The 24469-nt window shown below is 49.1% G+C and overlaps 2 protein-coding genes across 3 annotated transcripts in view; one reads left to right on the forward strand and one right to left on the reverse strand.

Annotated features, from left to right (window-relative positions):
• TNN (tenascin N) overlaps nucleotides 1-13836 on the forward strand; it is a 36343-nt gene extending 22507 nt beyond the window's left edge. Inside the window, exons 11-14 of the mRNA XM_081823188.1 lie at nucleotides 3848-3944; nucleotides 4846-5013; nucleotides 10131-10294; nucleotides 12629-13836. Coding sequence (XP_081679314.1) covers nucleotides 3848-3944; nucleotides 4846-5013; nucleotides 10131-10294; nucleotides 12629-12769 — 570 coding nt within the window. The 3' untranslated portion in view covers nucleotides 12770-13836. The remainder of the gene's footprint in view (nucleotides 1-3847; nucleotides 3945-4845; nucleotides 5014-10130; nucleotides 10295-12628) is intronic.
• Nucleotides 13837-20023: 6187 nt separating this feature from the next.
• Nucleotides 20024-24469, reverse strand: part of KIAA0040 (KIAA0040 ortholog) — a 35374-nt gene continuing 30928 nt past the window's right edge. For both annotated transcript variants that reach the window (XM_006733058.3, XM_031027898.2), the window contains one exon: nucleotides 20024-23573. In XM_006733058.3, the coding sequence (XP_006733121.1) occupies nucleotides 23141-23440 (300 nt within the window). In that variant the 5' untranslated portion in view covers nucleotides 23441-23573 and the 3' untranslated portion in view covers nucleotides 20024-23140. The remainder of the gene's footprint in view (nucleotides 23574-24469) is intronic.

The raw sequence follows: 24469 nt of genomic DNA on the forward strand, positions 1-24469 counted from the left end.
CTTTTATTTTCTAAAAAGATTTTATTTATTTAAAGAGAGAGAGAGAGAGCACATGAGTGGGGGGAGGGGCAGAGGGGGAGAATCTTAAGCAGACACCCCGCTGAGCACTGAGTCCCACGAGAGGGGCTCAGTCTCACAACCCTGAGATCATGACCTGAGCCGAAACCAAGAGTCAGACACTTGACTGAGTCACCCAGGCGCCCCAGTACATTGCTCTTTTAAATGGAGCTTCCAAAATCCTTTTAAGGAAATTTTTCTCCATGGGGTGGCAGGAGCCCAATGTGATTAAGAGGCCAGAAAAACCCTACCCTGAGGTAATTGGTCTCACAGGAGGCTGGCTGGATTGAGGACCAGACGGGAACACTTCTGTGCCTCAAGCATTTCCATCTTTGTTTTCCGTCTTGCAAGCCTTAAGGACTGCATTAGAAGTTCTTTCCACAGGCATTTAAATGACATTTTCATTTTTTTTCTCCCCAGGGAATCAGTCAGACCACTGAGTAAGTTCTAGAGTGCAGTGACAGCTCTGGAGTGTAGAACTCTGCCCTCCTTCAGACGGACCTGCTAAGGGGCTTCTGTTACCCCAAACAATTCATTATAAGGTGTTTTCACCCCATAGAATGGGAATGGGCTAGATTCCGAGGTAGTCAAATCAGGCTCCCTGATCGAGAGGTACAGATGGTCACGGTGGGTCAGTTCATTTGGAATCTGACATAATAAAATGCAAACTAACATTTATTGAGATATAATAATAACTTATTATATGTGAATGTGCCAGTCTCTGGCCTTCACACTTTTATGATTTATCATGATTAATGATCTTGCTAAAGCCTGGATTTAAGAGCATGACAAATGGGCTATTAACCTCTTGATCTCATAGTTTAGAAAAGCAAGGCTTGTCAAGGTTAACTAACGTGCCCAAGGACACAGCTAGTAAGTGTGGAGCTGGGTCTCAGTAGTGATGCAGAGAGCATCAGAACCATTGTTCAGAGTTTTCCTAGCTGAGCTGAAGCATTTAAAAAAAAATCAGGGAGGGGCACCTGGGTGGCTCATTCAGTTAAGCTTCAGACTCTTGGTTTCAGCTCAGGTCATGATCTGGGGGTCCTGGGATCGAGCCTCATGTCAGGCTCTGTGCTCAGCGGGGAGTCTGCTTCTCCCTCTCCCTCTGCCCCTCACCCTGCTTGTGCACTCTCTCCAAAATAAATAAATAAATCTTTAAAAAAAAATCAGGTGGACAAACCCCTACCATGCTTGGGCACTCTGTTCATTGATTGGAGAATGCCTTTGTAATGCGCCTGTCCCAGGAGGACAGGATCAGATTTGAGGCTGACCTTGTACCGTAACTAATTATGTTAGTGCGAATGTAATTGGACTTGATGTATGAGGAACACTGGTATGGCGTCTGCCCTGGGATCCCACTGTCCGCGGCACAGGAAGAGTCCCGGGGAAGGGACCGGAATGGGCAGTATGCTAGGAAATGAACAGTTAACCCTAGAATCGAAAGAAATGGGTTTTGGAAAATAAACTCAGTGAAACTGGTATTTTCAAACTTTCTGATGAAAAGGTGAAGAGATCTGTGTTTTATCCTTGCATCCGCCACTAGATAATCAGCGGACTATGATTTAATCTGGCTAATCAAGCGATTACTTGAACTTTCCCGTCTGTAAAATGGCATCATAAGTCCTTGCCCTGTAGCCGGCACTGAACACGCTGCTCAATTAACAGTGGTTACATGAGTGGATAAGCCAACGAAGAAATGAAGGAAGCCAAGAGAGGAGTGAGAGTCTCTGAAATGAAGGACAAAGGGGAAAGAAACCACAATGTTAATGCAGTATGGAATGATTTGCCTGATCATTCCCTCAGTTCTGCTTGGCAGCTCGGTAGCTTTGGAGAACATTTTTACACTTACCCTCTCCTTGAGTTCTCCTAGCACCTCTGAGATGGACGCTTCCTTCCTGCTTCTAACCCCATGTGTCACGCAGCTGACAGAGGCTCAGTAACAGAGATGACTGGCTCACCAGCCACTGGCCAGGCAAGTGGCCCCGGTCAGCCTTAGAGCCCCGGGCTCTCCCCACCCGCTGTAGATCGATGCCCCAGTCCAGGGCTTCCTGGGCCAGCAAAGGTGGGTTGGTGCTTCAAAAGGAGTGACATGTGAGCTCCCATGTGAGGCTCTCAGCACTGTTGCAGGCAACCTGTTCTCCCCTCCCTCCCTGTCTCTTCCCAGAAAAAATAGAAAGAACACACAAATATTGGGAGGTTTACCTTACCAAATTTGAGATAACGTGTTTTACTTCAAGGCACCTGCTGTGAAGCATGGTAGAAAGGAGGGAGATGGGGTTTTGTGGTGGGCCTTCTGCATTGAACGAGTACCAAGGAAAGTAGAGACAAAGATGCCATCCCAGCCTTCCAGAATCCCAGAGTCATTTCTGTGATTAGCCAGGACGGTGTTTAGTGTGGCTTTCAAGGTCATGGGGAATGACAGCCATTACTATCCATTCCAGTAGTATACACAGGTGTGTTTAGCTTGTAGGTGCTCTTCAGGTTTACTTCATGTGAAAGAATCCAATTTACTCTGACTGGCACTGCCTTCCTTCCCCAAATAGAGGAGCTTTTGAAAAGGAAGCAGTGCATACTTTCATGAAATAGTGGTACCCAAGTCTGTGTCTGTTTTCTCACTTCTCACTCACTCTTCAGGCCATTCCATGTTGGCTTCTGCCCCCGTCTCTCTCCAACGCAGCCTTTGCTGGAGTCACTCGTGACTTCCGTGTCACTAAATTCTATGGACACATTCCTTACACCTTGTGTTCCTTGATGCTGACCTGTCTTTGACGCTATTGGCCACACCTTTCTCTTTATGGTCTTTTCCTGGTTGTCCTCCTACATGCCCAGGTCCTCCTCTTTCTCCTTCATGAGCACATCCTTCTGCACCTGGCTGTTGTATAGTGCAGGTCCCTGAGTCTTGATTCTAGGCCATTTTCTCTTTTTAGTTCCCACTCTCTTCCCAGGTGGTCTCATCCTCTCCAGTGGCTTCGCTTTACTCTCTGTGTCCCAGTGGCTTTCTACATTCCTTAGGATGGAGTGGGCTGCACAGTGGTAACATGCCAACACCAAACCCCAAAATGACTGAAGACATGAACAGTCTCTTCTCATGTGTGCAAAGCCTTCTGTGGGTTTGGCATCACTTCTCAGTGGTGACTCAGGGATTCGGGCTGATTCCAACTCGTGGCTGTGCCCTGTGGACACGTGGCCTTCACCAAGGCCCCGAGGCACAGGGCAGTGGAAGACAAAGCATGGAGAGAGAGAGCCCCCCGGCCCTCCTGCACTCCCACTTACAGCCCTTTGGCTCCAGCTTAACTGCCAGGGAGCCCGAAAAAGAAGCATTCCTGCCTGTGTTCCTGGGGACAGGAGACTGAAATGGGCAAACACTGAGCATCGTCTCAGACACACCCTTACCTTTGCAAGTCTGGCCCAGATCTCTCTTCAGAACCCTAGCCCTTATGCTCAGCTGCTGCTATGGCATCTTCATTGGCCAGGGGACCTCAGGAGTGACTCACACTTCCCTTGTCCCAGGTGAGCTCACACCGGCAGCCCCTGCCTTCTCTCAGAGCCCCCGTCTCAGTGAAGAGCCGAGTGAACAGCCATCCAGTGCCGCAAACCCAAATCACAAGAATCGCTCCCGACCTCGCCCTCTCTTTCAGTCCCACTTTCAGTCTGTCACCACATCGGTCAGTTTGACCTTCTCTCTGCTTCTGTCTAACCTCAGAGCAGCCCCCAGTCCAGGCTACTGTGCTCTTTCACTCAGTCATGTCTGTTCAAGTGTGTCAGAGTGAAAGGTCCATCTCCTTTGCAGGTCTTCCAGAGACGTAACACTGGGCAGCTGGACTTCTTCAAGCGCTGGCGGACCTACGTGGAAGGCTTTGGGGATCCCATGAAGGAGTTCTGGCTTGGTATGATCTCTGAGATTCCAGGAGGGCTGTGGGAGAGGGGCTATTTCATCCTCAGAGGCTGCCTGGGCAGCTTGAGAAGGCTCCCCACATTCAGGAAGACGTCCCAGTGGCAGGGACAGGACACTCTGAGGAGCCAGCCCACCAGGGTGTTGGTGGGGCCATGTTGCTGGGAAGGTTCTCATGGGGGCCATGTGCTGGGCTTGTGACAGGGTGGGCCCATCACAGGGGGTCTTCATGCTGTATGTGTGCCCCACAGGATCCACCTGGAGCTGGCACGTCTTAGAAAAGTAGTTGACCCATTGGGGTTCAGGGCTCTTCCTAGGAGGTCATGTCCGGAATCCCTTTGCAGCTCTTCTAGTAATGCCAGCCATCATGGGGATGGTGTTTTCCTTTTCCTTCTGTTCTAATCGGGAGCAGATATTCATGAAGAGTAAAATAGCCAAAAGCATCCATAGGGAAACGAAGAATTAAAAAAGCATAATCTGGAGACTCATTGTCTGATAGAGTGGATGATGGTTGTGGTCTGCGCACGGTGCAGAATTCCTTCAGAGACCTCGGAGTGGTGGCTGATGTCCTCTTCTCCTTGGCGAGATATGGGGGTGAGAGGGGGAGGGGCTTCCGCTTTGGACAGAAGGAGTCGAGGGCAGGTTCACTGCCCCATTGCCCTGCATGGCCCCTTCCCAGAGGACACGGTTTCCACACTCATAAACATGGCCGTGCCAAAGAAATAATAGGATGAGAAAACGGGCACCCCCCCCAACAGAGACAGTGTGAGGAGAGCCCCCATTAGCAGAGGAGGCAAAGGCCACGGTGACTTTCGGTGCTGGAAATCGCAGATGCTAGTGGCGTGTGCCTACACACACCAGTCGACCGGTTATTGGAATTCCCTTCCTTATTTCAGGACTTGACAAGCTACACAATCTCACTGCTGGCACCCCTACCCGCTACGAGGTGAGAGTGGACCTGCAGACTGCGAACGAATCTGCCTATGCTGTGTATGATTCCTTCCAGGTGGCCTCCAGCAAGGAGCGGTACAGGCTCACAGTTGGGAAATACAGAGGCACAGCAGGTAGGAGAATGAGAACACATTTCCTCCCGGCTGGGATCTCTGGCTCCCTGTGTGTCTGCGGATCGGACTGCCGCATGCCGCGGACTGGGGGTGAGGGGGGCGGGGGATGGCCTGTTGCTCCGTGGAGGGGACCTGTCCTCACTGATGGCCCAGGCCCTGCTCCCTGCAGGGGGCGGGGGCCCACCAGAAGTGTGAAAGCAGCCCTTGACAGTCTTCAAGTTGGAACTTTTGTACGTTATGCGTTGATCCCCACCCCCCACCCGTAAAAACGCTCTTCTTACGCTTCCCTGGTTCCGGCTGTTGTGCATCAGCCAAGGAGCCTGCATCCGGAGTGATTCATGGTGCCTGCCCACCTGTCCTGGGCTCCAGCCACGTGCCTGCAGGCCTTGCCCAGGAGTGTGTGTGTGTGTGTGATTATTTAAATATTTTGCAGCGCTTTGCCATAAGTAAAGGGAAAAATGAAAGTTCTGATTCAAACAACAAGCAGCGTAGGTCTCATTAACTCTGTGCAGAGTGTGAGGACCCAGAGATGAGCCGTTCAGCTGAAAGCAGAGAATATCTAACCTCGATTAGCGGCTCAGTGCACTCAAGCTGGTTGACGGTGTGTTCAGTTGTGAAAGAAGAGAACAAAACCAAGCAACGTGACTGAAACACTGGGATTATACCATTGGATATTCTGTTTCAGACGGACGGGGTAGTTACTGTTTTAATATCATATCTTACGCCTGGATTTATAGTTTTTAAACCCTAACAAGTAAGTGTGTTGTTTGATTCTGCGTGTTTTTGACTTGGGGGTAACTATGCAGGAATGTGTTACCAGCCGGATCCGCTGACTGTATGGGCCGTGGTCTCTCCCCTTGTCTGCCATGTAAGCAGATAAGTCATAATAGAGAGTGACTTTTGCAAAGAGCCACATAAGGGGTGAGGAGAATGAAGAGCTATAGGGTTTGAGAAGGTGGCGACATTGAGGCCTGAGGCTGTTGAAGGAAGCTCCCCGCAGGGCAGTGGGCTGGAGCTGGGTCTGCAAGGGTGAGCCTCAGATGGGAAACAAGGAAGGGGTCCCCAGGCCTGGGGGAGTCCACGGTGAGCAAGGACTGAGCAGAGGCAAGGAAAGTGGGGTGGGCTCATGAAGCCTGAGGCCACTCTAGGACCCCCTTATGGCAGAGGACTATGAACAGATGCCTCTTAGTGTCTGGGGCCATGATCCGAAGTGGCCAACTGCTAAGGCAGTTTCTTGTAGGTCTTATAATTTAGTTGTTTAAAAAAAAATTACATGAATTTTGCATTTGCTCGTTTCACAGTGCTTAGCATGGAGCCCGGCAGGGTAGGTGAGTTTCACACATGATGTTGCTAGCAAGAGCTTTCTGTGCAGTCTTACAGATGTTCTATATTGTAAAGGATAGTCCCTGAGACCCAGATAGCTTGCATCGGGGTCAGTGAAGGCGTGAGCTTGGTGACATGGGGACAAGAGACAATGTCCTGCCTCTCTCCCTGAAGCCCAGGGACCTCCCGGCCTGCTGGCAGGGGACCCGCTAGGGCCACCCATCCTCCTCTCTTCTCTCGTGCGCATGTACCTGTTCTGAGGCCAGTCTTAAAATAACCGGGAAATGAACTGATGCTAATGGGAAAATGAGGGAAAAGAAGTCAATGTATTCACTAATTAATGGGATTCTCCTCCCAGGGACTCTATTTGCATTTTAACCGTGATTAGGGGATAATTCCCATTCTGAGGTTGTTCAGGCCCACAGTGCTGGTCAGTGGAGCATGTGTTTTTTCATAGGAAGCCTCGGGAGACCTTCAGATCACACCACATCTAGCCAGCGATCTGGTCTCCCCGTATGTGCTGGCGTTCCTACTGGGAAACTCTGACATTGCATGGTGGGCTTCGTGGCATTTTAGCTTTCCTTATATATGCTGATTGGTCCCCAGGAGGGTTTTGCAATTTAGGAAGCTTCTGGTTCCTCATGAAGAAACCCCAGCAAGGCAGTGCTGGGTAAATTTAGTTTCTGATTCTGAATCTTGGAGTGGGGCAGGGAGGACATCAAATGAGCTCTACCTTCAAGACGCTATTCATCTCTTGAGAAGTTATCATGAAAACATAAACAGCTATTTGGAGTGGTGCAGAGTGGCTTCTATGGGCTAACCGACCATTTACAGCTGGTTTCAAGGCCCACCTCCAGGAGACTCAGTGACGCCCAACCAGGGCCGGATCCACACCCTGGGGACACTTGGAAGCGCAACTGAGGAACTCCACCAGTGTTTGGTGGGCTGGGGCCAGGGAGGCCAAATATCCACAGCGAAGGACTGCTCTACGCAAAAGTGCCTTTCTCGCTTTGAAATGGATTTTTAAATACTGGTGCTTAAAAGGAAGGGGAAAAAAATTGTTGGGTCCATGGACAAGAGGGAAAGCCCCAAATGGCGCACATCACTCTTCCATTGGTCCGTTCCTGGTCCCAGGGTTCACGGTCCAGACACATGGTCCTTTGTGACTCCTGGGGGATATGATGTGGATGGCTCCCTCGGGTCTGAGGTGGCTCAGCCACCTGGGCCTGCCTTCCTGCCTCAGGAGGTGATGGTGGAGTAGTGGTAGATGAAATAGGAGATGAGCAGCTCAGTGGCCCCACCCTGGGCTTTTCTGGGCCTGCCGCCAACCCCTCCAATCCACTAGCCGAGGAGAGCCAGTTGCCCACCCAAAGCCGTTATACCAGAAGTTAGGGGTGCTCATTTCTCATCCAGGGTTTTCTCCTACAACCCTGAGAAAAGAGAGAGGGTCTGACCACCACCGGCTTTTCTACTCTATCTTACTTAGGGAGATAAGCTTAATAAATCAGAATGCCGAGTTGGCTGGGGGCCTGACAACCAGAGAAAAGTGATTTTTTGATTCATGGGTACACCCACTGTCTGTGCTCTGAACGTCAGCACGCCTTCAGTTTCTGGAAGCGAGAAAATCCGTCTGTGGAATAAACTGCCACACTTAGCCCGGAACCTGCTTCACTTCTCGTGATCCCAGCGCCCAAGGTTAGAGAACCACAGACAAATCGTTAAAGAAAGAGCCTTTGCACACACTCTTAGAAAACAGCTCTGGGAACTTTAGATGCAAGTTAGGTAAGCTGTGCTCATTAGAAGGGTCACCAGGGGGCCATGGCGTGTTATTTTAAACTGTAGTTAACTGCCAGAAAGCTGAAGGGGAGAGGAGATGCCTGTGAGAGCCACCGTATGCCTTTCCTCGACTGGAGGAAACGAATGGGGGTGGAGCCCGTCGGCTGTCTCAGCAGGAGTGGCTGCCTTGCCTCCCCCCACCTGCTGCCCTGCCTCCCCCCCATTTGCTGGGTAAGGCGGGGCAGGACCCATTGTTTGAGCTGCCAGGTCAGAGGGACAATCTGGGACCTTCCCTTTTCGCAACATGTTAACTCTTTCCATAGCTCTTTCCATACCACCCCCAGCGAAGTCCTTGAGAGCAGGGGCCCCCTCTGTCTGTATTCCCAGAGCCTAGCCTAGTGCTGGGCCCTGGCGGGCAGGGGGAGGGGGGTCTGAGGTTTCCTGAATAAATGAAGTTGCAGACTACAGTTCTCCGACTTCAGCTTGCACCTCAGGGGCTTGTCATCCCAAGGACTTGTGAAAACACAGATTGCAGGTGGGTACTACCTTGGGGGTTTCTGCTTCTGTAGATCTGGGGTGGGGCCCGAGAACGTGCATTCCTCACAAGTTCTTAGCTGCTGCTGCTGCTGCTGGTCCAGGGACCACACTTGTAGAACCAGAGCTGGCTTGCTCTTGTTAGCATAACTCACCTGTGGAAAGGGGGAAGCCACCAGAGGGAAGAGCCCTGGACTTGGAATCTGAGGCCTGAGGTTTGAGTCCCCTGGCCCTGCTGTTTGTGGCCAGTGGGGCATTGACAAGTCCCCAGAGTCTAACCTTTGTGAGTCCGTTTCCTCCTGGGACTGAGAGCTGCCCGCCCCACCTCGTAGGCTATCATGAGGGAGTCAGAGGAGGGTACCCAGGGTGAAGAGAGTCGGTAGCTCAGAGATCCGAAGAAAACTAAGTGTTATTGTAGGAACATGACTTGATTTAGCTTGGGATTATCGCCTCTTATGAGTGAATTAAGAAATAAACTGATAAAAAGATGACAAGGACGGTGGGGAAATAGGAGAGATACAGGTCAAATGATGTGAGTGGATTTCCAGACAGGATGTCATGAAGCTCAAACCGTACCTATGTGCCAGGAAGGCTCAGGAAACTCAAGTGTGTGTGCGAGGAGTGTGTGTGCGAGGAGTGTGTGTGCGAGGATTATTAAGGAGACTGGTGCTTCCTCAGGACTGGGGCCCAGCTGGCCTTTGAGGAACGGTTAGGATTTGGACCGAGGTGGGCAGAGAGACTCCGGGAGCAGAAGCATGGGGGCAGATCCGTCCACTGCACAAGCAGCGCGTGCCTGTGGGGACAGTGGGCTCAGAGATTGTGCGAAGGCTACAGCCAAGCCCTAGGCCTGCAGAGCCAAGCAAGGAGGACCAGTTCCCTCCAGGTGCTGGGAAGAAGGACATTGAGTCTGAGAGCGTGGAAGTGGGTGCGTGTGCTTCAGGGAAGTCCGGGAGGGCTGTTGTGTTGAGACAGGTGCAGAGAGGAGCATAGGCTGGGGTGAGGGCATCTGTGAGTGATCTGCAGGAGGAAGGACTCCATAAAGGGGTACAACGGGTTTGTCAGATGTGTCTCGGGGGTCCAGGCGGGGTGGCTGGGAGGATGGTTGAGCAAAGACAGGGAAGATGGGCAAGGGGTTACCTCGTGCGAGGGGTGGTCAGGTACTGTGAGGAGAGCCGATGGGTTTGGTTTTGGATATTTGGTTACTTCACACGACTGCAAGGCCTCAAAGTGAGAATGCTGTCAGGGCTTTTCAGGCTATTGGAGAGACAGGCCCGAAGTTTGGGTGACAGGCCGGGAAGGAGAATCTGTTCATCTGTATCATGTTCTCATCTTGGCTGTTTTGAGAGACGAGTGATTCCCTGTGACGTAACTGGCCAGATCCTTGGCATTTTCATGCCCAAAGATTGTTCTGCTGAGTCCAGAGCACAATCACCATCTCAGTGGCAAAACTTAGACGCTCACCTCTCATCTTTCCTCTCCCGCAGGGGATGCTCTTACTTACCACAATGGATGGAAGTTCACAACTTTTGACAGAGACAATGATATTGCCCTTAGCAACTGTGCCCTGACCCATCATGGTGGCTGGTGGTACAAGAACTGCCACCTGGCCAACCCCAATGGCAGATACGGGGAGACCAAACACAGTGAGGTACGTGACAGGTGAAATTTTCTGTCCCACGTCTGCTCAAAGCTTTCAGGGGACGCTCTCCAAGCTGGTTTGGCTACCCCTCTCCTTCTGATGCCTCCAGTCAGGACAGGAGGGCTTCTTCTCCAGGTTCTATGGCCTTGAGGTCAAGGTCTTCCCTGCCCATCTGCTGCAGCCCCATTCCCCCCCGCCTGCATTCCCACCAGGACTGCACACTTACTTAGCTTAGGTGGGTGGGAACTCAGGCTGTCCACTGCTGGATAGAGACAGATAACATGGATTCTGCACCATCTCCATTTACTGGTTCACATATGGACACTGTCTTAGTAACGAAATACCATAGATTGGCTGACTTGAACAACACACATTTATTTCTCATAGTTCTGGAGGCTAGGAGGTCCAGGATCAAGTTATCAGCAGATTCAGTTCCTGTTGGAAGCTCTCTTTCTGTCTTGTGGATGGCGGCCTTTTCACTGTGTCCTCATGTAGTGGAGAGAGAGAGAGAGCTCTGGTCTCTTTTGCTTTTCTTATAATGGTACTGATCCCGGGGCGCCTGGGTGGCTCAGTTAGTTGTGTGTCCGACTCTTGGTTTCAGCTCAGGTCATAATCTCGGGGTCGTGAGATTGAACCCCGTGTTGGGCTCTGTGCACTCAGCACGGAGTCTGCTTGAGATTCTCCCTCTCCCTCTGCTCCTCCTCCTGCTCATTCTCCCTCTCTCTCAATGAATAAATAAATAAATAATTAATAAACAAATTAAATAAAATCTTTAAAAAAAAGGCACTAATCCCATCTTGGGGGACCCACCCTTATGATCTCACTAACCCTAATTACCTCCCCAAGGTCCCACCCCCAGCTGCTATCACACTGGGGGTTAGGGTTTCAACATATACATTGGGGGTGGTGTGCAAACATTCCATTCATAACAGACACTTCATAATTCCTTCTAGTTGATCTCCCAATGAAACCAGAGCTATTTCTCTCAAAGCCTTTGATCACCAGGAAAACAAAGTCTTTTCTGCCTTTGATCAGACCCACCTTTGGATCCACTTTCTCCAAAGCCGCTCAGGGTCTACCCAGAGTGTTATGCTAAGCGCTATTTCAGGAGGTACACACAGGGCTGAGAGTTCTCGATGGCTCCTCTCCCCTTCCTTGCTCTGAAACTTTGCTACCGATGATTTCTCAAACGTCTCTGACCTGTGGGCATCATCTTGACTCCTTGCCAGCTGTGGGGCATCTCCTGGCTGCTCCCACACAGCTCCTTGAACGTGGCATCTTTATTCCTGCTCATCATGAATCCATCCCCTCCACCAGCTCCTCCCCATCTTGGGTTTCTGATTTCCCATCCTGGGTCTATTCTAGCCTTCAGGAAGCCACCACTCCCCAGAACTCACCTCATCACTGATAGTACCAGAAATATTAGCACATCTCAAGTCCGGGTACAGTTTGATTACTTTGGCCCTGACCAGGCAGCGGGGACTCCCAGTCCTTATGTGATGTTTCAAAGGGAAGAAGAAATTTCCCCCCAGGGAGGCCAAGGAGGGTGGGTCCATGAATCATGGTGGCAGCATGTGGGCTGACGCAGGGAAGCCTGTGATCAGAGATCAAATATTTGAAATGAGCAGCCAGCATGCCCTAAACCATCCCCATATTTGCTAATAAAAGACATTCATCTGGTTAATGTGCTTTTCACAGTCTGCAAGGCATTTAGCTTCTTGTTTATTATTTACCTCACAAATTAAAATATATAAAATTGGTCACTTGGGCTCTTTATTGCAGGTTGCAAGGTTATTAAGTGAATTAAATATTATTGCGCTCACCAGTCAAAAGACATAAAATGAAATTTAGTTTTCAGCAGGCTATTTGTTACCCCAGAGCTAGTATCTAAACAGTCTAAATTGAAAATGATTTTACACGATTGACCAATTAATATGTTTATTTTTGCCTTTAATTTTTTGGAAAGGAAAAGAGCGAGGCAAGGATAATGTGCGTGTTGCTGGCCAGGCTGACCCTGTGTTAGCTTTGCTGCTGCTGTGGTCTCCCCTGTTGCCCTGGGCTCACACCCCATCCTTCCAACCACTGGGATGGGGATGGGGGTGGGGGGGGTGTCTTCCAAGTCACCAGCCTGTCAAACCTCAGCTGCCCAGCAGAGGGCGCATGTTTCTAGCTTCGGCCCTACTTCCCTTATCATAAGGACCCCGGTCACCGCTGGTCTCACTTTTTCTCTCCCCTAAGCAGAGAGGGAGTGATTTTCCTGGCAAAGAAGCATTCCTTTGTACCATAACCCACCACTCCTTCCTCCCAAGTTGCCTCTTCTTGATGCTGACTTTTTTTTGGTAGGGGGTGAACTGGGAGCCGTGGAAAGGACATGAATTCTCCATTCCTTATGTGGAGTTGAAAATCCGCCCTCATGGCTACAGTGGGGAGCATGTCCTGGACAGAAAGAAGTGGATACTAGGAGAAAATTCGAGAACGTTCTGATGGCCTATCGGAGCAGTCATCACACGAGACAAGACCGGCCCAGAGTTGGGGCTGTGTAGGCTTGGGGCAGGGTGGGTGGTGGTGACTGGTTCATGGAAGTTTGGGGGATGCTCCTGGCCTCTGGTTTCTGAGATGGCTGGATAACCTTCAGGACAAAGCACGTGACCAAGCTTCAGACCATACAGGTTATTTCCCTTGGTTACCTGCGTTTTTGCCCATCTATATACTGGGGTCCCGAAAATCAACCAATGGTAGAATATGAGAAAGACGACTCCTGACTGCAAGGTTTTTCAGTCTATCTTCAGTAACAAATATACAGGATTGGGCGGGGAGGGGGAAAAGAAATAATCATTTAGCACTTCACCAATTGGAAATCTCTGGAAATTGGTATATATATATATATATGTATATATATATATGTAAAGCTCTGCTACTAGAAATCTTTTCCTTAGAAAGAAGCACCAAGGAAGGGTTCGCTTTGATGGCAAAGGGGCTAAAGTCTGATGCTTGTTATCTCCCATAACCACTGGGTTTTGAGAAAAAAAGCTATAAATCTTTCCCCGTTTAAAAAATGCTAGTGTTAGGAGGAAGAACAAAGGAAGAACCATGAGGGACCGAGATGGATTACCGTCTAGCTAAGTTAGGACCAGTGTCCAGCATACTGGAAACCAAGCTTCTGTGTTAAACTGCTCTTCTCGAGGGCCCCCTTCCCACCCATCTGCATATTCACTTGCATAGATCTGCATATGTTGTGAATAAATTCTCACTCATTTCAACTTTAAATAATTTGACTGTTTTGATGATTGATTCCTCCCAAAGACTCTTCTGTGACTCCCGTTCATGCCCTCCAGTCCTCAGCCCCGCTCCCTTCCCTGGCCCCCCACATGGTCGGACCCTTAGGTTTCCTGAAGCTGCTCCGAGATGGAGGTGTACTGTTTGAATGGGCACTTGGCCAGTCGGATCCCTGGGGCTTATTTTCCTGTGACTCTGGAAGGTTTTTCTGTAGTGAAGTCCGTGATCATTATTAAAGTAACTTAAATTCCTATTCAAGAAAGAAAAAATAATAAACCACCTGATTTAAAAAAAAAACGTGCCTTGTGTTATTGAACTCACATGAGTGCACTTGAATTCTGAATTTAACCTAAGTGCACTCGAAGGTACAGTTTGTGCATTGTAATGGAATTTGGTCGGCCTGGGGTCTCACACTTGGGAGACGGCGAACAATGGGGTTTGGAACCAGGAGAGAAGCTCATTTTTAAAGGGTATTTATCTGACTGAGGAGAACATTCCAGCCCTAAATGTCTGTGCCAGACCTCACTGTAAGGGGACCAGCTCTGGCAACCCCCACCCCGGTAGCTGAGTGTAGGCCCCGGGGATGGGTGTCTGGACAAACCTGCTTTTCAGAGGACCACTTTCCTGGGAGTCAGATTATGAGCCATCGGGGGTTTGAAGCTGTGGGGGCAGTCCCTCCCTGTGAGGACAGACCAAAGAGAACAACAGGTGTCACAGAAGGGATGGGCTGTGAGCCAGGCAGGAGGGCAGAGGCAAGGACAGAAGCATCACAAGCAACTGCTGAAGGTTCTGAGCCATTTTCTGTTCCACGCAAGATGCTAGCCAAGCAGTCATGGACAGAGCACAGGCCCTGCCCTTGAGCGGCCTTGGATGCAGTGTGGACGGACAGCTGTGGGCACAAACTGTGACAGCAGGTAGCACGTCGGGGAAAGAGAATCAACCGGGGTGTGGCCTGACACTGTGGGCAAGCGTCATGGACGTGATGGTCAGCACTAGGTCCGGAAGGAAGAGTCTGAGTCTATCAGGGAGGGAGGGCTACTCGGGGAAAGGGCACGTGGTGGCAAAGATGGGAAAGGCCGGAGTGTGGCGTGGGTGAGGGAGGAACATGGTTTATTGGTGGGATGAGGAGTGCTTGGTGGGGAGCCATGACAGAGAGATGGGCAGGGACCGTTCTGGGCTCGCACGGTGCATCCGAATCAGCTCAGCTGTAGGTATATGGAACCTGCTTCACCTCCAGGGACTCTGCCTCAAGGGGTCTCAGCTGAGTCCTGTGCCTTAGAGCTTTTCAAAGCCAGCATGCAACCAGCCCTGAGGACCTCTGCCAGGATGGACGAGTTGGGCAGCAGAGGACGCTCACAGTTTGAATCTTGCAGTAACGCTGGCCGTCAGGCTTGCATTTTGGAAATCTCCGTCTGGTGGCAGGCTAGAGAATGGTGGGGAGCTGCTGAGGGGAGTTTTGGGGAGAGGGTGGAGATACCCAGACAGGTTAAGGGCTATTGCAGTAGACCACAGCTCCTGGGTCTGTGGCAGAAATGGTGGGAAAGGGGAGAGGGCACAGATTAAGGAGATATTTAGGAGGAAGGATCAGCAGGAATTGAGGGGGCTGGGTAGTAAAGGGAAGGGTCCTTTCATAGCACACTTTAAAGCTGGTTGTTCCTGACAGCAGCTTCCTCTGGGAATAGGGCCCCAGAGTTTATGTTTGTCACATGACATCACAAGCTCTGCTTTTCAACTTAGAATTCTCAGGGATTCAAGGATCATTAAAGCCGGAACATGCTGAATGAGCCAGGGAGAAAGAGTAAGAATGACTCAAGGGATTGTGAGCAAGGAGATGTCAGGAAGGACAAGCGGCAGGTGTGGTGTGGGAAAAGAGAATACGTGGCGGGGGAGACATGCAAATAGACCTACAGCAGGGCAGGAAGAAAAACAAGTCTAAGTAATGAAAAGCTCTGGGCAAAACATAGTCGTTTGCTGGAGGAGGTCCTCTGCTAACAAAATTTCCAAATCATTCCGGGGGCGGTGAAGAGGATCAGGAAGGAGTTACTGTCAATAAAGAGTGCAGATCAATATGGTCAGGGCCAGCAGACCCCACGGAGTAGACATGCTGTACCCAGACAGGCCAGGAGATGGCAGTGTTGTCCCATTGGGAGCATCTCCTTTCAAGGCCACTTTCCAATCCTCTATGAAGGGGAGTTCTGGGGGCCTTCACTTTTCTCCCTTCCTGAGTAATGGCGTGGAGAATCAGCTTAGTAGGCATGGCTCAGCATCCAGCCCATGCTTGGTGGTGGTGCAGGTAGTGTTACTGCTGGACTAATGCACAAAACAGGAAACTGGGAAATACATTGAAGAGATTGCCTAGTGAAACCAGGACTCTAACCGCCCCCACTTGGTCTCCCGGGCTGGTGCTGAGACAGCAGATGGGTCCACTGGCATGATGAAAGGTGAAGGGGGCACCCCCAGAAGAGATTTTAGGCAGCTCCTAATGTGTAAATGAATCCACTTCCCGAAGTCCTTCTGTTAGTTGATTGTTTCTACTGGGGGGTAGGGGGTGGGAATGGGGAATGGGTAGAATTCCACTTCCAATGTTATATAAAGAAGTTAGGTTCCCAGGTTAGCTCATAAATGCCTGTTTATTCTCTGATGCCCATAAATTGCAGTGCATGTATAATGACAGAAATAGAAAATGACGGTATTGCAGTATCGTAATTTAAATAAAGGAAGGAAACAAGATGGAGTGGAAATGGTTCTTTATTTGGGTAAGTGAAGAAAATTAGGTTTAATTAGACAAGGATAAGGAGGTGGGTGAGGCTTGCTATAGAACATCTGAAGGAGTCATCTGAGTACTCTGAAGTCTTATGGGCAGAGCCCTTTAGTGTATTCAAAAGGTTCTGACTCAAAGGAGGTACTGCAAGCTAACAGTCTTTGAGGAGCCCAGATCAGCAGATTAGCCTGGATCACGAATGCCTGGTGTGTGGAAAGGGCACTAGGATAGGATCCTGAAGACTTTGGTTTCCATTCCAGGTCTGGGTGAGTTGCTCACCTTCTCTGGGCCTCATATTCTTCATTTATAAAATGGGAATGACCTCAGTCCCTGATGTACTCCCTGCAAGAATCAAATGAGATCCTGAAAACACTCTTACGTAATAGGTGGTAAGAGGGCTTGGACCTTTAGTGCTTATAACTTCAATCAAAACATTTGGATTTTCTTTCTTCTTTTTCCTCTTCTTTTTTTTCCTTGACACCGGTGTATCTCTAGCCAGCTCTAGGGTGTGTGTGCTATGGATAGCCACCAGTGGGATTGTTACAGCTCACAAATGGAAGAAAGATAAAGGCAGAGTGAGAACGAATCAGACTGGGATTCCTTGGGGATGATATGAATTGAGCTGTACATGAACCCTCCATGGCAGCGTTTCCCAAATGGTGTTCCTTGGGACACTTGCCCCTCCAGATCTGCCAAAAAAAGGTTTCATGGCCAAATAAGCTTGGGAAAAGTCTGAGTTAAGGGGAGTTACACTAGTTTCTTTACCATAGTACCTGTTAGAACCTTTAATGTGAGGCACGACTGCAGATCTCATGGGGTAGAGAGGGGATGTCATGTTATATAGTATCTTGCAAACTTATTTGACCACAGAATTTTTGTTGTTGTTGTTTTCTGAGTAGATAATATTTCTCAAGGTGTGGTTCAGGGACCACTGGCAATTACCTAGAGTGCTTGTTAGAAGAGCAGGTGGTCCGGACCCACCCTAGACTTAGTAGATCTATCCGAAGGGCAGAGGGACGGGGAATCTGCACATATAAGAAACACTCCAGTCATCCCTTTTCTTTTCTTTTTTCCCCCTAATCAATACATTATTTAGGGTATGGTATGTACTTAACTCCATTCTAGTTATTGGAAATAAGGTGGTAAGATAGTTACTCTTCAGGCCTCACAAAAGCTACTTCTAATGAGGATGGGATGCGAGGGGAGAGCGGGAAGACAGGAACACACACAGTGCTGCATAGTCTGATTTTGCTGTGATCTGGAAGACTTGTGTGGTTAGGGAAGCTTTCTTGGAGGCCGTGATGTAAACCATGAAATACTTCACCAAAAATATGTAATGACAATTAAGACTTAAGGTTATGAAAATCCCTCATCTGTCAGGTGAGCATGGCAATCTTGGCCCTGAAGGATTCGTGAACATCACATAAAACCCAGTGAGTCTTTAGCACATTTAATTCAAAGCCCAACCATCTAGCTGGACGGATGCTCTAAGGGAAACACCATAGGAAGTGTAAAGATGTTGACTAAAAGTCTTTCTTGATCTGGCCACCAGGGGGCACTGTCACACAGGGTGGTTTGGTTGTGCGCAGGAGGGGCTGAGGCAGGGGTGAGTAGGTACCCTTCCCATCACATACTGCAAATTGGCAGTATCGGTAATATTATAGGCTGTGCAGTGTGTGGTGAAATTATGGAACATATCACGCCAAGAGGAATAGAAAATGCACATTATTTTCATCCCCTATCTCATTTGATCTGTCTGCATCATCTGACTCTATGGACTTGCTTTCTTCTTGAAAGTTTCTTCTCCTTTGGCCTCAAGGATACAACTCTCTCATTATCTTCCTTCTACCCTTAATTACAACAACTAACGTTTGCAGAGGCTCTATGCTGAACGCTTTATATGCTTTATCTTATTTATTGCTCTGTCCCTGTGAAAGAGGGACTATCGTTCACTCTCCTATACAGGTTAATCTTTATAGAGATTAAGTCATGGCCTAAATTCCATAGCCAGTGGGAGGTGGACTTAGCATCAGAATCAGGACACCCTTAGTCCTGAGTCCTAGCCCAATGTGGAAGCAGTGACCACATTGAGCTGTAATGATCGATTAGCTTGTCTGCCTCTCCCCACCCCCAGCCAGGCTGTGAGCCCCTCCAGGACCACTCTGTGTCGCTGGCATCTAGTAAAGAGCCAAAAATGGTAATGGAATAAGTAATCTCAAAGAGGGAGTTAGATACATGCATGCATGACCATTCCCGAATGGAGGATCACAGGTATTTGTCCCCATGATGGGGACAGACAGCTGTATTGAAGGAACTCTTTTTTTTTTTTCTAGTCCTGTAATCCTGTGACTTTGAATTTGGGAAAAATGCTAAAATCAAAGGGCAAGGGGCCAGCACAGAGAGTTCTGGTGAGTTGAGAGCGCTCAAAGCATTGTCCAGATCCATATGCTCAGCACTGCGGGCAAGGCTGAGCCTGGGCAGGTGGGGCTGGTGGTGTTTAGCCCTGGCATCCTCTCAGGTATGCTGCACCTGTTCCCTACCTGTGGTTTCTGGGCAACAGTCTCTGCTCTATCCTGGAAAGTTTTGGAAGTCCTGGAGGAAAGAACAGAGAGCTGAATAAAGACTGTCTCCTTGGGCTGTTGCGGAGTGTGTGGCAATGGGGAAGGGAGCCTAGGAATCAACTAAAACTACAGGAATGTCAGCCTGCCTTGGGGGAAAGAGGACATAGGGGGCGCCGGTGCCGTAGATCTGTCTCCCTAAGCCTTAACTGAAATGTAATGAACACAGAGTTTTGTCAGCCTGTTTGACCACTCTGCCACCCTTGTCCCCACCAAGCATCTAGTAGCTGCTAGGCACGCATAGCTGTTGGGCACTTGAACTATGGCTGGTATAACTCAGCTACTGGACCTTTAATTTTATTTAATTTTAATTAATTTAAATAGCTACATGTAGCGAATGGCACCATATTGGACAGTGTAGACAGAGAACATTTCCATCTTCTCTACTTCTATTGGACAGCACTGCTCTAGAGGGCTTCTGCTTAATGGCTGGCTTAGCATCATCAAGGGAGGACTTCGGAGCATCGACATCATCCCATTTCACAACCAGTGCAAAGGTGTGGTCCCCTTGAAAAAAAGATGGACATTTATACATACATATGTGTGTCTTCCTGTCTGGCTGGCTATCTAGGTATCTAAGTACCTATGTCTCTAACTATGAACGTAGGTATCTATGTATGTATCTATCTGTGCATCTAACTATGTATGTATCTATCTCCCCAGCAGCTACTATAGAGACTTTGGATCTCCCCCTTTCCCAACACTGGATTTAACTTAGAGGTCTATTTTTTACTTGGTTTTTGCTATTTTCCTCTTTGTCCTTTAAGAAGACCTTGATTGACCTCATTGAAGGGAACGCTAAGAGTCACCAGAGAGCATCAATCAGTGTTTTTCCTGCAGCTGGCGCCTCTCAGGTGCCTGGTCTCTGAGGTGTCTGCTCTGCAGGCAGGGATGCGAGAGCCTGGTCTTGGTCCTTTGAGCTATAACTCTGTCAGGGGGAAGGCAGAGCCGCAGGACAGCTGGGTCTTTTGTGTCCTAGTGGGAGTCGCTGCCTTTGTCATTTCTGAGTGATGTCTGGGAGAGGGCAATATTGGATGTCAAGAAAGTAACTGATGACAACAGGTAAGGAAACCAGGCATGGCCTTTTATTTTCAAAGTCTTTTATTTAAATAAATTTTTCTTTTGCACGTGTTTGAATTTTCTAGAAAAAAAAATACTGACAAATACTATACAGCTTGGACCATTTATACTCTTTTCCAAAAGGTGACTGCCCTTTTTCTACATTTTCCCCTCCCCCAAGAAATAAAAAAGCAAATACATTGAGCAGAGGGAGGAAGGCCTCCTCTGATGGTGGTGGCCGAGTTTGGCAGGAGCTGTTCCGATCTTGGCCTGGGGGCTCCTCCCCAAACCTGTGCTGGTTTAGGAAACCTGTTCTTTATCTATCTTTTTGCCTCCATTAGCTTAAACTCTCCAAGATGGGCCAAGCAGGCTCCGGTCCCGAGGCACCCCTGGCTGCCGGTGGCAGTTCTGGGGCAGAGGCTGGGGAGAAGGAGTAAAAGTGAAGAGGAATAAAGAAAGGGCCGGACCTGGGATGGTGGTGCTGGGAGAAACAGGAATAAGAGAAGAAAACACGGGAGAGAAAGACGAAGATGAGTGGGGAGAACAGGGAATGGCTCTGGGATGATTGCCTTGGGGCCCTCGCACGGATCCAGGTATTAAACAGAAGTTTGAGGGCCTAGGGCACCCCGGGCAGTGTTGGAGAGACCCTGGTGGAGGTTGTCAGGGGAGGCTGGGGAGGAGAAAACATAAGCCTCGCTCAGCATCTGGGTCTCCTGAGTCCTAAGCAACAGAGAAGTGAGTTTCTGGGTGTTTCGTGCCCGGAGGTAGTTCAGGTCCATTTGATTAGGAGACAGCAGGGCAGTGCCCCTGGAGACAGAGGCCTTGTCATGGCAATGACAACCGACTGCCGTCTTAATTCAAACTAGCAGCCAGTTGCCATGGCAACCGTGTTACTTGTGTGGTCCCTGATCTGAGTGATCCTCTCTCCTAGATCACATCTGACACCCAGCCTCAGCCATCAGCTCTGCGTCTCCCCAAGTCATCCATCTTAGGGGGCTTGAGAATTGGAGGCAGGAAGGGTAGCTGGTCCTAGTGGGCAGTGGCTGGCGTGGGGAGGCACGTGCATTTGGTGTGGGGTGATGAGCGGTCATCCTGTGACGGGAAGGGGACAGCTAGATGCTCCCTGACAGGCTGTCCATGTACAAGGGGACAGAGAAGCAGAAAGTGCTTCTTTCTCTGCTCAAAGGGGTTAAGGAGTAGGGGGTCTGAGTGCCCAGGGCATTTGGGGCCCCTTGGTATGAGAAGGTGGGTGTGACTGGTTCTAAAATACATGAAGGCCTGAATTATGACCCACAGGACGGCCCGTTAGAAGACCCTGGTGCAGTGGTCACCACCAGATGCCTGCCTTCCTCAAGCCTGGAGTCTTCCTGCATGGCATGTGAGCACCAGCCAGCCTAGCAGAGTGAACAGCCTACATTTGTCCATGAACACAATCTTGCAGAACAGCTATCAAAGTTTAGCTACATTGTTAATTAAATTGCAATTTTACTGCCATTTAGAACAGCTTTTGTGGGGAAATATTTCAAGAGAGCTACCCAGCAGATGTGCAAGTGACCTTTCAGAGCACAACCTTCTCTCAATTTGGGAAGTCTCCATCTTTGTAATATGGTCACAATACAATCAAAATACCAACCAGTTCATCATGTAAATGGATTAACTCGGCCTCCAACCTCAGCCTGCTGGGGAGACACTCTCCTCAACTACCTGTGGACCTAGTCTACCTGTCATCATGGGTCTCAGGGCACCCACGTCAACCTGACTGTTGGTTCTGCATGCAGCCTCTGGGGAGCATTCAATGCCCACCTTCCATCCTTTGCAGCAATTAGTGGGCTCAGGAAAGAAGGTCACTTGGGGGGATCAGCGAGGTATTACACATTTACCCTTAACATCATTGCATACCCAACAGCAACCACAGACAGTTCTAAGTACCTACTGTGTGCAAGGCACTTGCCTGAGCTTCGAGATAAATATGACTAAACCTCTATATAGCTTCCTTCTACTTTCGTTTACGCTCTATAACTTCTGTATCCCATCTGCAGCATACCATGCAGCTATTACAACCTTATGAAAGTGTTTCCAGTGTGCCTTCTGGGAGACTGTACCAGAAATTGTCTTAATTCCTTCCCTGCTGAAAAGCTTTGGTTACACAGGAGATCCCTAGCTCAGGTGTAACATCCCTTTCCTATCTGTAAAACAGACACTGCCCAGTCCACAACTGCAGTTCACTGAAGTGGATGGAGTATGCCTGGTTTCCAGATAATTCTAGAAGTCACTTCCAAGAGCTGTTTGTTTGTGCTTGGAGAAGGGCACCTTGTTGAGTGGTTCTGGGGGTAGCGTCTCAAAGAGAGGTCTTAGACAACATTAGATACCTATCAGTGGAAATGGGGACCTTGTCATGAGTTGCAAGATGGTGCTTTCAATGAATTTTGATCCTTCCCACTTTAAACTTTGCCTCCCAGATGAGAAACATGGGAACTTTGTGTGTCTGTATCAATATACAGGGATGGGAACTGTACCAGGTTGCTGGAATGTCCAAATATGAGGATTTCCAGTAAAACGTTATGGAGGGATAGGAACAAGAAAGCACATATCTCTAACCTGAGTGGTAGATGGGTAGACAGTGCAGAGGTACCTTGCCTGGTTATATAATTGTTCATGTGTGCTAGAATCTGGCCGGGCCTTCCTATGAGACATTTTTGGGAGAGCAGATAATGTACTTGCACAAAGTAGATATTCAATGGCCATTTGATGAACAGAATATATTTGTCCAGGTACCCGTTGCCTGAATGTGTGTGTGTATATGTGTGTGCATGTGTGTGCATTTGGGAGACATGTCAAGATGTATGGACAAACGTTCTTTGTGCTTTTGCATATGGAGCTTGCTAGAGATAGGTGGAAGGCATGCCTGAGTCTGTGGCAAAGAGCATTGCTACTGGACACATAGCTGCCAAGACAGTACCCAAGAATTGTCCGTGTTCTTCCTGGGCTGTCCTCTGGTGGGGCACTCAGCCTGAGGTTTGTCCCTTGGTTAGTTCCTCTGTGGACATAAGCGCATCACTTTAGGGATTGCTGCTCTCTAGCCTGTGTGTAGTTAGAAGGTGGCTTAGCCCCCGAGGAAGGACGCCTATGCTTCCTGCCTAACTAGACAGGCAGTGATGGCCTCTTTTCCATCTGGAGAAGCTTGGGTTGAGCAGAGATCCAGAGGTCTTCTTCAGCCTTCTTCTTCTTCTTCCTCTTCTTCCCCTTGTTTCGCTCTGGCTGTTGGCCATTCTTGCCTGGCCGGCTCCAGCAGCAATGACAACAGATGAAGAGGAAGGTGATGACCACCAGCAGGGGCAGCCCCAGGAGGACGCCCAGGCAGATGGTGTTGAAGAGGCCCTCTTGGTGTTTGGTCAAGATGGTGTCCCAAATGAGGCTGAAGAAGGAGCTGATTTTCTCCATGGTGCTTTGCTAGACTGGGGCCAAGGGAAACTCTCAGCTCACTAGCAAGTCCTGGGCTCAAGAGGATGCAGCCTTGTCCACTTGTAACTTATTCCTCTTCCAGCTTTGGGTTTGGGCATGCCAATGTTAGCAGCTGAAGAGAGCAAAACAGACAATTCAAGAGAAATGCAGCGGGAATGGTCTATGATTTTTAACAACATCATATTTTTTAGGCTCGGGGAAAGGGAGGGAATTGGAGATTTCCAGAGTTCACTGAAATGGTATTGAAACACAATAAACAAAATAAATGCATGCATTTAAGTAGGTATTAACTAATTCTTATACACACTATATAGGGCTTAGTGTACAAGAATTAATAGTGTATCAGACCCGGCATGTAGCAAGTGCTCAGCATTTGCTGGATAAATGAGTCAAGTGCGGATTCAGCGTTCTGGGTAGGGGTTGGTGCCTCTACAAGAGCAGTTCTCAATCTTTTCTCCCTGCAGCTCACCTGATAGGTACCGAACACGTACTACTCATGGGAGAGCTGTATGTGACTTTCTATGAATACAACTTGCCATTTTCAGTACTTTCTAAAGCTTAAGCACAAGGTGAAATGTCTAAATCTTGCTACCTGTCATAGGGGGCTTCGATCTCCACCAGGCTAAGAGGTCAGTGGTCCTCATCCTGTCTCACCCCTGCCTTCATGCTCTCTTCTCCGCTCCATCTCCTCCCTCCTTACATCCCACTCCTGTGCCCAAAGAGGACTCACCGAGCTTTGCAGTGGGAGACCATTTGCTGGTTCCCTCTGTTTCTACCATCCTCTCTCTCATTGTCCTCATCCCTGCTTTCTGTCCCTCAACCAAATATTCCCAAGTCTCTTTCTCTGCCTGTTCCTGTTCTTTGCAGTGGAAAAGGAGCCTTGCAGGCTGCTCAGCAATGGTGTTTGGAAACTGGGATGGGGTCCCTACAGCCACCCCGAGCTCAACTTACAGCCTGGGCTGTTCTGGTCACTTGTACAGAGTGGCCCTTCTTCCACTGGTACCCCCT

This window comes from Leptonychotes weddellii, chromosome 6 (genome assembly GCF_054177405.1).
Source record: "Leptonychotes weddellii isolate Sample4059 chromosome 6, ASM5417740v2, whole genome shotgun sequence".
In the NCBI taxonomy this organism is placed as follows: domain Eukaryota; kingdom Metazoa; phylum Chordata; class Mammalia; order Carnivora; family Phocidae; genus Leptonychotes; species Leptonychotes weddellii.